This window comes from Vidua macroura, chromosome 7 (genome assembly GCF_024509145.1).
Source record: "Vidua macroura isolate BioBank_ID:100142 chromosome 7, ASM2450914v1, whole genome shotgun sequence".
Lineage (NCBI taxonomy): Eukaryota > Metazoa > Chordata > Aves > Passeriformes > Viduidae > Vidua > Vidua macroura.
Window position 1 is genome coordinate 10,272,816 of NC_071577.1, and position 12,178 is coordinate 10,284,993.

General features: G+C 39.9%; 1 protein-coding gene across 20 annotated transcripts in view; it reads left to right on the forward strand.

The window, feature by feature from the left end:
• Positions 1–12,178, forward strand: part of MFSD6 (major facilitator superfamily domain containing 6) — a 51,269-nt gene that overhangs the window by 19,517 nt on the left and 19,574 nt on the right. For 19 of the 20 annotated variants that reach the window (XR_008438012.1, XM_053983079.1, XM_053983095.1 and 16 more), the window contains one exon: positions 7,418–9,014. Coding sequence is in view for 19 of the 20 variants with exons in the window: in XM_053983079.1 (XP_053839054.1) it covers positions 7,471–9,014 (1,544 nt within the window). In the remaining variant the exon portion in view is untranslated. Of the gene's footprint in view, positions 1–1,085; positions 1,156–7,417; positions 9,015–12,178 lie in introns of all 20 variants that reach the window. The other variant, XM_053983093.1, reaches the window with a different exon arrangement.

Genomic DNA, 12,178 nt, shown 5'->3' on the forward strand with positions numbered 1-12,178 from the left:
TAGTCAGCGGGTTGTCTGTTGCTCCTCTGTTTATTGGAACAAGCGTAGGAACAGATACTTATTTAGGAAGTCAGCGCTGAAGGTGCCATAGCTGCTACGGATGCCTGCGATGTTCTAAGTTAGATGGAGTTTAAAATCCGTGTCTGTTTAGCTGCTCTAAAGTTTTAGCAACAGAGTCTTTTTAAATGTTGTGTTAATGAAAAAGTGCAGTGTTGAGGAGTGATAAACTTGGTTGGATAAACAAACTAGCGCAGAAGAGAACAGCTGAATAAACTTAGTACTGATGTATTTCAGTAAAAACTTCCCCAAGCATTATTACATTACTAAGATATATTAGGTCTTGTTGTCCACTAGTTGGTAATGTCCAAGGAAAAAGATTACAAAATGTTAGTTTTCTAGCTTGGTTATTTTGTGTGTGTTTTTTTTTTCACTGGGTAGAAATAGTGGACAAAGGTGACATCTATTTTGTTGTTTGTATTCTCTGAAGACCCACGAAGGATAGGAGAAAACAATCATCTCTTTAAGGGTATTATTTATGGTAGTAGTCATAAATCCAGTAAAACTTGTAAGAAGACTTAAAAAAAAAATCAAACAGGTGGAGTGAGAATATGAGAGTAGAAGCTGACGATATGAGGAGCTAATGGGAGGAAGCTGTGCTGTATCAGTAACACAGGGCACAGCTAGAATGCAGCCTAAAATTCATCTTAATCTTCAGCTACAGTACAACGGGCCTGAGTTTATATAGCAGTGTGGGAAATTGTGTGCTGCTGTCATGATCCATCTGTAGATGTGGCAGTTGGTCCCAGAGGCTGGAATGGCCAGGAAGGCCTTGCTGTCCTGCAGCAGACCAGGACTGCTGCTGCTGCCAGGCTTGCTGGGGCAGCTGGGTGCCCGTGTCCCTCCCCAGCACTGGCAGCACTGTGGTCCTGGAGTGTCCGGGGCACTTGCCTGGTTTGTGGCTGAAAGCACACTTGGAAATTACCATAATTAATCAAGTGTAAATCTTGGAGGCAGTTGACAGCTGGAAAACTGGTTAAAAAAACTGGAGGCTGATACCAACTAAAAACAAGCTCTTTATCAAATAGAGTCTCCTTGGACATCTTAATATGCACATATTAAATGGAAAACAAGAATGGAATGCAGGAGTCCTAAGATGTGAGTTTAATGTTTTTTCTTTAATAGATAAGGATTCATAGTGTTATTTACTTTAATGTTAATACTAGCACTATTGTAGCAACTTCAGACCTATCTTAAGTGCATTAAACCTATTATAAACCTGATCTTGACATATTTCAGATGTACTGTTGTCAATCTAATTGACTAAATGTGTCAGTGGGTAGAGTTTTTATATCCATATTGAAGAAGCAGAAAAACCTATAGCCCAACACATTAAATAAGTGCATATCAGCAACACAAGATAAAGCAGTGTGAAGTGCTATAGAACAAGGTGGTTTCACTTTCATGGAAACCCACCCTAATTATGTTGGTTAATGTTACAATACTTGTGTCTTGCTTTACAGTTGAAACAAGTACATTTCCCAGCACCAAGTTAATTCATTCTATGCGATTTATTTCTGAATTTATAAATTCAGAGTCAGGTGTTCATGCTGGGGCCGCACAGGAGGAACTGCTTGCCTTTAGAGAGCAGGGGATGATGTGGGGCAGGTGGGGCAACCTGTGGGAGTTGTTCTGGATGGCTTGGCAGGGAACAGCCCATCCAAGGGCTCCGCCTGGAGGTTGGCTTATGTGGGAGAGGCTTGGAAACTCTTGGTGATGCAAGAGTGAATGAGGTCTAGGCACTTCTCTGTCATGACGTAAGTTGTTTGCATAACATTCTCCTCCTTTTTGGCATGGATGCAGGTGACAGCATCAGGCTGCTCCTTAGGGGTGAAACTTGCTTGAAAATGGAAAACATGCTCTATTATTTATGGCTGTTGCAGCAGTGCCTTGTAGGCCTGCTGGATGCAGGGCTTCCTTCTGGAGCTGCTGCACAGATAGCAGAAAGTCTTTGTTCCAAAAGTTTTGGAGCTTGGATCGATGGGTGGGGGGGCTGAGGAGGAGGTGGTGTGCATGAGCTGTGTGATGGATGCACTCATGGCAGTTTCACCAGCTGAGGGATAAGTGAGGTGAGCCTTTGTATACTTTTCAAGTCTCCTTCTCTAGCAGACCTGTTCTTGATCAAACAATACTTAGTGACTTAAAGTGTTTTGAAGAAATGTGGTTTCTATTCATGAATTTTAAAATGTTTGTATGAAAGCTTCATGTGGAGTTTAGTGTATTTGCTACTAAGTGAGTTTTCTAGTCAGTGAAAGGCTGGAAGGGGTCAACTAAAATGTGATGCCATTCTGGCTGGCTTTGATTTATCTGCACAATGCAAACAGCAGGCTGGCCTGCTCTGTTCCTACAGCTGCAAGTTGTTTCAGAGATTAATTGACCATTCCTGTTCTGAATACATTTTCTGAGACTGTATAAATAGAAATCTTCTGCAGTGGATAGTTTTGTTAGGTATTTAATGGGTTAAGCCTCTCTTGATCATTCTCACTGTCTTCTCATGAACTGTCACGGGTCTTTTTGGTGGTTTGTGTTTTAAGATTCACATACATCCAAACCCAGATTTTGAGTCTCTGCTTTGTAAATCTTTATAATTTAATTCTCAAAGCCTAGTGAATGGAATATTGATGCTGAATTAAACTTTATTTTAGAACTACACTACACTTTCACCTCAAATCTAAATTTCTGTTGGTCTGCAAATGAAGTTTCATTGCCTGGTTCTGTAAGTACCATGGTATTTTCCCTGAGAGGTTTAGGGATTTGCTACCAAGGCTGATCTCTTGATTGACTTTTTTTTTTTTTTTAATTTGAGATCCAGTACAAAGCAGGGTTTTTTTTTTTCCCAAAGTTTTGGGAAGAGTGACTCCAAGGGGAGAGCTGAGTTTTTAGTATACTGTATTATTATTTTTCTTTGTTTATTTTGTTTCCTTTGTTTTTATTCTTGTAATGTCAGGTTGTCTTGAGCAGATTAGCTTTTTATCCTTTCTGATCTTGAAATCCTGTTAATTATTAGGAGAGACAGACTAAATGAGGATCGATTTAAGAAATAAAAGCAAGAATGCCAAGAAGATACTTAACTAAATGTAGAATACCCTCTTTCTACCTACCTGCCAAAGAGGATCATTACAGGCCTTAAAATGACCATTGCGCTGTCATCACCGAATTTCTTGGGACAAACAGTTCTTCCTCCATTCACAAGATACCTGCTCAAAGGTGCAAGTCTGCAGGGAAGTTGTATCTGTTTGCAGGGGATGACTGGATAAAAAACATATTCTAGATGTAAGGACTTGAAAGTGAATTTTGACTTGCTAGAGTAATAGATACTAAAGCAGGTGACAGCAATCTGTATCAGGAAACTCAGAAAAAATAATAGTCTCTACTTAGATAAAAAAAATCCTATCTGTGCAAATCTTGAAGGGAGAAGAGCCTTGTGATTAACAAGTACATTCTTTATATCTGAGGAGAAGCACATGCACTTGTGCATGAAGAGGCTCAGAGAACGCATGATCTCACAGAATAATCCCCAGTCTGAGAGAGCTGGGTCTGCCACGCTTCCCGTGCAGCTGGGAGCGAGGGATGCGCGCTCCCAGCCCGGCACGGTGGATCACGGGCTAGGGGGGAAATTGGCACTTCAGGTCTCAATGAGCTCTTTTCCCATTGTAGCCTTGTAGGGGTGATGGGATGGTGAGGAAACAAGAGCTTGGTTCCCAGTTCTGAGTTCTGTAGTGGTTTGGGAATGTAAACCTCTGTCAAGATAAAAGCTCGTTTGTTAGCTGGAGGACCAAAGTGCTGTCTTGTGACACACATGTGCTGCTGTGCTGTGCCCTTGCTACGCCTCTTCCCTTTCCCTTTGCAGGGCTTTCTCAGGATTCTTGGAGGAGTTCTTTACAATCTACATCTTAGGGCTTTCTTGTATGTTTCTGAACCCTAAGTTTGGGGGTAACACCTCCAAAGCATTATTCCTGTTTTTAGAGTGATGGTACCACTCTGCAACCTCTCTGATCTTTTTTGTCCTGGCAGAGCTGATTACATTCAACAGGCCTCCAGCAGAATGTTGTGTTCTCTTCAACTTCAAATGAGTTAAAATTTATATTCACTCTGAATATAAATAACTCTATTAACCTTTCTTCCTTACTCCTGTTCTCCATTGTTCCTTTTAAACTTGCCAGTTCTGCTTGTCTTCTGTCCTCCTATTGTCTTGTGCATTAGGAAAGTATTTGCAAAGTAAAGATACAGTATTTGAAGGCAATGGTTTAAATAACCAATAGATAACTAGTCTCATCACTGAGAAGTATATTGGTTTTTCCGTCTGTCTAGTTTGCTGCATGTTCAATCCCTGACTGGCACAGGGTTTTTGTCAGCAGAATGAAAGCCCCATAGGTTCAGGGTTTTGTAGATTTTTTTCAGTAACAATACTACTCTGTTCATTTTGTTTTCAGTCATTTATTTTCAGAATTTAAAACATTGCTTATTATGACTTTCAAAAACCTGACTCCTAAACAAACTAGTGATCAAAACAATAAAGAATGCCATATGGTGCCTACCACTCTTGAAGAATATTTCTGAAGAGTATATTCTGTATTATTAATAACATTCAATGAAGCTCTTAGTGTGGGAAAATATTTACTGAAATTACTATGAAATACACTTTTCATAGCGTTCTAACCCAGGATGTTCTAGTCAGAATAGCATGAGTGGATCTTTTGGATTATGCAATTGCAATGTGTTTGAAGATGGATGCTGAGGCCGATACAAATTATGGAGGGGGGAAGAATATGCAGCAACTGAAGTGTTTAAAGATTAACAGTATCATAATTTGTTATGTACTTGCTATTCATACAACATATGAAATTGAAATTCCACTTCAAGAGAAAAGAGAAACAAAATTAATACTAATTGCTCTAAAAGCCTTCAGTATTATTTATATGAAACCAGATGGTTCAGAGCTCATATGCAGGAATAAACTTGTTTAAATGAGGATGATTTCAAGCCATACTTACAAAGAAGTTGTCCTGAAATATCCACATCGTTAAAATGTGAGTTCTGTCTTGTCATGTCTGGGGAACAGGAAATCTATTCTTCAGAAGTAAATGCTGTAAAGCTCTGATGCAGCAAGCCAGCAAGTTGCTGTAAACAGATGAGCATATACTGAAAGCTCAGTTACATCCCTTTGACATAAGTGGGGCCCTGCACAAGATCTGGAGTCTTTGTTGTCAAAGAAAGGGAAGGCATAAAGAAAATAAGAGCACGGATGATGACTGATCTAATTTACCCATTAGAAGGGCTTGTTTTATGGATATAGAAATGAGCAAAAACCCCACAGTCCTTCCACCTGTCAGGTGGATGTGGTTAGCTGAAACAAAGATGCAGGAGCTCACTAGACAGCTGTTGGGTTTTGGTTCATGTGGCTTTTGATGGTAACAGGTAAGGGCAAGAAAATGTGCTTTCACATTTGACTGTTCTAACAACTTAATCAGGACTGTCTAAGCTTTTGACAGTTGAAATACTTTTTTAAAAATTTAATTGGATTGCCTCTGAAGAAACTGGAGGAAAAAACTTAAATCACTGTGTATATGCTGGCATGGTTTTCATTTACTTCTGACCTTGAATACATGAATATTTAAGGTTCCAAGATTTGTATGTAGCCTTTTCTCCCTAAGTGAAATCAGAGATCCTCATAAATAGTATCCCATAGAAATGACATTTAAAAGCGAAAAACATAGACAAACCTTATGAGTGTTTGGGATTTTAATGATGGTATTTTTAGAGACGTCTTTCACTGAACTGTGTAAGGTTTAGATTATTCTCGTGAACTGTTGTTTTTAGAAATATTCATGGCTTGTTGTCAGCTGTTAGCTATATGTTGAATCAATAGGGAACATTAATTTAACATACTAGTGAATGTTGGTCTCTTCTCTCTTATTAGCCTTTGTCAGTATTAAATAATCCATTCCAAATCCATTGTCAGTATTGAATAATGATGAATTATAAGTAATAAATTTAAAGGCACTGGATATACTGTTGCATGACTAATTCTAAGGGGATGAGTAATGAAAGACTTATTTCATTGTCCTCTTCTACTTGGAATAAAGTACAGAACTGCAAAAAAACACTTATCATAGAATGATATAATATCCTGAGTTGGAAGGAACTCAGTAGGATCATCCTGTCCAGCTTCAAATTCCTTGAGCAGGTCAAGATCATAAATGGAGTGCTCTTTGAGAAATTTCAGGTTCTTCTGGTTCTTCTTTCAAATATTGGTCCTTGAAAAAGTTCCTCTGTGATAGTAATACTAATCCAAACAGCAAAGGATTACAAAACCAAAATATATAAAATGTTTAACTTTCTCACAATGAACATGAGCTAATCTTACTAGGTTAAATTTAAAGATACCAATAGAGCAAAAACCATTTTTAATAATGATTTGGAGCTGATAGCCTGCTGGCAGAGCTGGTTTTTATTCTTTGAAAAAGACGCTTTTCTTAGCTAGGCTAGTTTATTGGAATGGGTTGTTTTTAAATGTGAAAGCTGGTTGGTCACTCAAAGTCTAAGGAGTGTTTATTTTTTAGTGTTGCTTATCAATTTTGCAGGCTCTTCTGCAGAAGATAAGTGCAGGCAGCTGCAGTGCTGTTACCTCCCAGTCCACCTCTTTTCAGTTTCAGAATTTGACTTGAAGATACCTTTATAGGGCCTGTCTCTGTTTCTTTGCTCCCAGGTCTTTGATGTCTTTGAGATTGTTATTCTAATTTTGGTCTTAAAGCCCCATCCTAATTCCCACTTCTTCCCATTCAGTGTAGAAGCTCAAGCCTCCCATCAATTTCTCCTGTAGTTGTGGAGTGCTTAGAAAAATGTATTTCGAGAGGAGACTGATGAGCCTTTTGAAGGCTATCATGAGGCTTTGGATAATAATTTGTTTTGATGATCAAAATAACCCAGATATATGTGTGTATTGCTTAATTACAAAATCATGACTATCCTTTGGCATAGAAAGGAATACTGGAAATAAAGCAGTTAGCCTTGGGGGAGAAGAGCCAACTTGAAAGAAGAGACTTACAAATTCTAGCACTTGATTGCCACAGTAGCTCTGAATATATGTAATTTTCTCTTCTAAACATGAAAGATGTTTTATTGCACAATATAAAAGCTGATGTTGGGAGAACTTCACAGAATTGGTCATAAAACACATTTTTATTGATGCTACCATGTACCACTAGTCTAGACAAACGGCCTTCCCCACCCTGAATACTGCATTTATTGCTCAGGAATGTTACTTACAAGAAAGAAGCGGTCTTTGTCCTTGATGGCTGGCATTGCAGGTCTGCTCCCCTGTGGTACCTTAACCACCTTATGTTTTATTTGTTCACAGGGTAGCCCTAGTTCCTTGAGAGTCCACCAGATACTGGATGCTTATGGTAAACCATGGCAGCTGATGATAAGGTGGCCATTCTAACCGATGATGAAGAAGAACAGAAGAGAAAGTATGTGCTTGCTGATCCTTTCAATGGCATTTCCAAGGATCAAGACTTGCCCCCCAATAATGAATCCCCTTCGACAGAGACAACCACTGCCCCAGATGAAGAGCTGGATTGGTTAGAAAAGCACTGTGTCAAAATAAACAACGATCTTCTGATCTCAAAGGTCTTTTATTTTTTCTTCTATTCTGCGTATGGCTCTCTCTACCCCTTGCTGCCCGTGTACTACAAGCAGCTGGGTATGACACCCAGCCAGAGCGGACTTCTGGTGGGCATCAGGTACTTTATTGAGTTTTGCAGTGCTCCCTTCTGGGGAGTGGTGGCAGATCGCTTCAAGAAAGGCAAGATTGTCCTCCTGTTTTCGCTTTTATGCTGGGTTTTGTTCAACCTGGGCATTGGATTTGTGAGACCAGCCACCTTAAGATGCGTACCAAAGGGCCTTCCCCCTACGCATCCCACCAACGCAAGCAGCCTTTTAACAACAATTCTGCAAAACACCTCGATGTCTTCTCCACTAACCACAGTGAGTGCTGCATCCCCGAAAGTTCGTGGGAGGAGAGACCTGGTCACTTCCAGTCCAGTCACTTTGGAAACAACAGGGACACCTAATCCCGAAATAACATTCCTGGTACTTACACAGAGCAATGATGAGGATTTTACCTTGGAAAACAGTACCCGTTTGATTTTGCAAAGCGCCACCACTAGCCCAGCCTCACTAGGGAACACAACTCTGAGCACCACCCCAGCTTCCATCAGCACAAAGCCAATGCCTTCTGACCAAGCTGTGCTCGTTTATGATCAGCAAGAAGTAGAGGCCATCTTTCTACTCATTCTGCTGGTTGTCATAATAGGAGAATTTTTCAGTGCTTCGTCTGTTACCATTGTGGACACCATAACTCTGCAGTACCTCGGCAAACACAGGGACCGCTACGGATTGCAGCGTATGTGGGGGTCTCTGGGCTGGGGGCTGGCCATGCTCTCAGTGGGAATTGGCATTGACTATACTCACACAGAAGTTGCCATTGAAGGTCAAGGATGTAAGGCTCCAGAGTACAAGAACTACAGGATCGTTTTCATTGTTTTTGGTGTCCTCATGACAATGGCGTTAATTGTGGCCACCCAGTTTCGATTTCATTACGCGCACTTCAAGCAAGATGAAAATAAGAGAAAAGAGGTAGAGATCTCACAGGTGGACAGAAATGCCTCCAATGAATCTTCAGATAACACTCCTACCAGTATGAGTCAGTCACAGTCTTTCAGTTTTTGGGACCTAATTAAACTGCTGTGCAGTATCCAATATGGCTCCGTGCTCTTCGTGGCCTGGTTCATGGGGTTTGGATATGGCTTTGTGTTCACCTTTCTGTACTGGCACTTGGAAGACCTGAATGGCACCACCACTCTCTTTGGAGTTTGTTCTGTGCTCAGTCACGTGTCTGAGTTGACTGCCTACTTCTTCAGCCACAAACTCATTGAATTGGTTGGTCACATCAGGTAAGATAGCAGCAATCATTAAAGAGCTGTACAAAAAATGGTGACTCTCAGGCTCAGCCCTTGTGCTACAAAGTGAAACTCAAGCTAATTTTTAATTCCTGTTCAGTAATGTGGCTCACATGATGGATTTTTCTGTTATTTTAAAAGTTGAAAATGCTCTGAAATGCTTGCTCTGCATGTTAGTATGTGCTTTATGCCTGGCACCATAACCTTTTGCAGATGGTTCCAGAAGATACCCTTGTTCCCTGATGCATCACTCTGTTAGAGATCTTTACAGGTTGCCACCCATTCAAGGGTTGTCTGTTTTGACATACAAATACCATTAGTTTTTCAGTTTTTTTCCTGTGAGTAGCAGCATTCTGCAAACCTCCTGCTTTAGCCTAGTTCCCCTTGCAGGGCAGTTGGTGGCCCCCACGGTAGCCTGGAGAGGTGTCAGCTGCAGGCTGAGAGGGGAGAAGCTGAGCTGAGGAAACGAGGTGAGCACCTCCTGTGTACATGGCCTCGTAATCAGACTCTGGGTGTTGGCAGAATGGGGTTGCAGCCTGGCAGTGTCACTTACTAGTTCAGGGCTTGCTCTCCTCCTTGGGTTGCAGCAGCGTGTGTCAGCTATGAAGTGAGATGGCTGCAGGGCTTGTCCTGTTGTTTTTGCCTTGTGTAAGTGAAAGCGACTGCTTCCAGCATATTAGTGAACATTGGTTTCCAGTCAATTCACTAAATTGACTTAATAGCCACATATTCTAAATCCCTCTACTACTCTTAAAAAAAAGCACAGGGGAGGAAAGATGGGGAAAAACCTGAGTTAATGAAGCTGCAAAGGTGTTTTTTTTGTATTTACTCAGGTATTCTGTGCATCTAAGTTCAGACCTGTGTGTTGTTAGCATCATATCCTTTCCAAATGCCCAGATTATAATCATACAGTCATTGAGATTTGAGTATTTTTAAGCTGTTTGCACTGTTCTTTTTGTGTATTCTGTTCTAAGGTTTTGCTCTTTGCTCTTTGTTTTGCTTTTATTGGGATAAATATTTTTATTCATTTGCCCTCTACTAAAAATGATTGAGATGTTTAGCGCAATAATTTGAGAGATTACTTAAAAGATGGAGTTCTTTCTTACTTGAAACTGAGGAGGATCTCTTTACTTAGAATCAGTCTTAATCTCTGAATTTGACAATAATTAGTAAGCGAAAATGACACCTTGCATGCAAAGCCTGGAGGAAGGATATGGTGATGGAGGAGTGGTGAGAACAGATCACAGTCTTCATAGCTAAAGATAGCTTGGGTATGCTCTTTCATTGTATATTATAGTACAAAATTCTGACTTAGACTTCAGCTAAAGAATGAAAACCAAAAGAGTGGTAGGATTGTGAATAAGATGAAATAGAAGGGATGGGAGCATTGGCTACTGAAAAGAAGGAAGATATATGGGATTAGCTCTCCCTCCCCCCTTTTTTTTTTTTTGGCACTGCTAAGCCTGTGAAGCCAAGATTCAACCAAGATTAAATTGTTTAAACACTAGTCCCTGTTTGCTATGAAACAGCATTATGCATACCTACACCTGGGAAATGCACATTAGTCATATTTTAGTGTTATCTAATGCTTACTTGTGTTTAGTCATAACAGTTTGAGATGACTCCTCCTGGTTGCCTTGTACTTTCTGAACTTTGTGTGTTTGAGAGGAAGCAAGCTTTTTTTTTTTTTCTTCCCCAAAGAAAAAAGGATAGGAGTTCATAGCTCATCTTCTTTGATAGTTCTGTATATGTGTTGTCTGCTGCCTTCTAGTGCAGAAAATTATTTTCCTATTAGGAATAAAATTCCAATAGCCTCCAATTCCATATCCTTAGCCAGAAGCATTTGGTGTTGATATTTTATCTATTTTTTAATAGATCAAATTTCCTTTCTTCCGGGTTGTTGGACTTCTAGATGTAGACATTCTTTCTGCAGTATTTGAATACTTACCATGCAATTTTTCTTTCTGTGCTGAATATTTGAAGACAGGCATGAGTACCAGAATTGCATGTATTGTCACAGTAGCAGGAAAAAATGTTATTGAATGTCCTTTGTAGAACTGCAAGAAAACGGGCTTTACACCTTATTCAGACAGAAGCTCAATTTCCCTTTTCAAGTCTTAAAAATCTTTGTTTCTACCATTGTATGTGGTGGCATATAAAATCCTTCCAACAGTTTGAAACCTCTTAGGTTTTCACAATTTTTTAAAACTAATGTTCAGATTATTGTCCAAGTGTTTTATGCATGACCATATTAAATACCTGCTGATTAAAATGCCCAGTTTATAACTTCATTAGCTCTACTATTCATACACTTATGCAGTGCATGTGTGCTTCTAGTGTTTCTTTGAGAGGATATTAGGAAGAAACTCTTCCCTGTGAGGGTGGTGAGGCCCTGGCACAGGTTGCCCAGAGAAGCTGTGGCTGCCCCATCCCTGGAAGTGTTCAAGGACAGGGTGGATAGGGCTTTGAACAACTTGGCCTAATTAATGATGTCCCTGCCTATGGCAGAGGGGTTAGAACTGGATGATCTTCAAGGTCCCTTCCAATCCAAACCATCATATGATACTATGACAAAAAAAGTGTACAAAACTGGTTATGAAATAATTAGACCCCACCTGGTGTAGAAGCACTCAAAACTGCTAGTCACTTAAGAAGATGATGAAGCTCTGAAAATAACTTCCTGCTTGAGGTTGAGCTAGAATGTGTTTGTCTGACCACAGTTCCAGCATGTGAGTTTTTATGGGAAGCAGAGACTGGTAGTCATGGCTGTAAACAGCTTAGACTCCTTGTCACAAATATAGATTCAGTGCTTTAAATGTTTAACCTGTGAATTGAGTATGGTGTCTCTGTGGGTGCTGCATATAGGGTTCATAAGGAACATCTGTTTACATTTTCCATTGAGGTCTGATAAGGAGCCTAAGTGATTATTATAAATGCATTTTTGAAAAGACTCTGTAAATACACAGCAGTTTTTGTGTGACGTACCCCTCCAAAACCATATTTATAGAAATCGTCATAAACTGTAATTTACCTAAAACTCTGTACATATATTCTAACAAATTAAGAGGTAGAACCTGACTAAATTGCTGCTCTTAAACTCCAAATCCAAATCTTTGTGCAAATGTAACATGTTGGAAAAACACAGGTAGGTGAGTGGT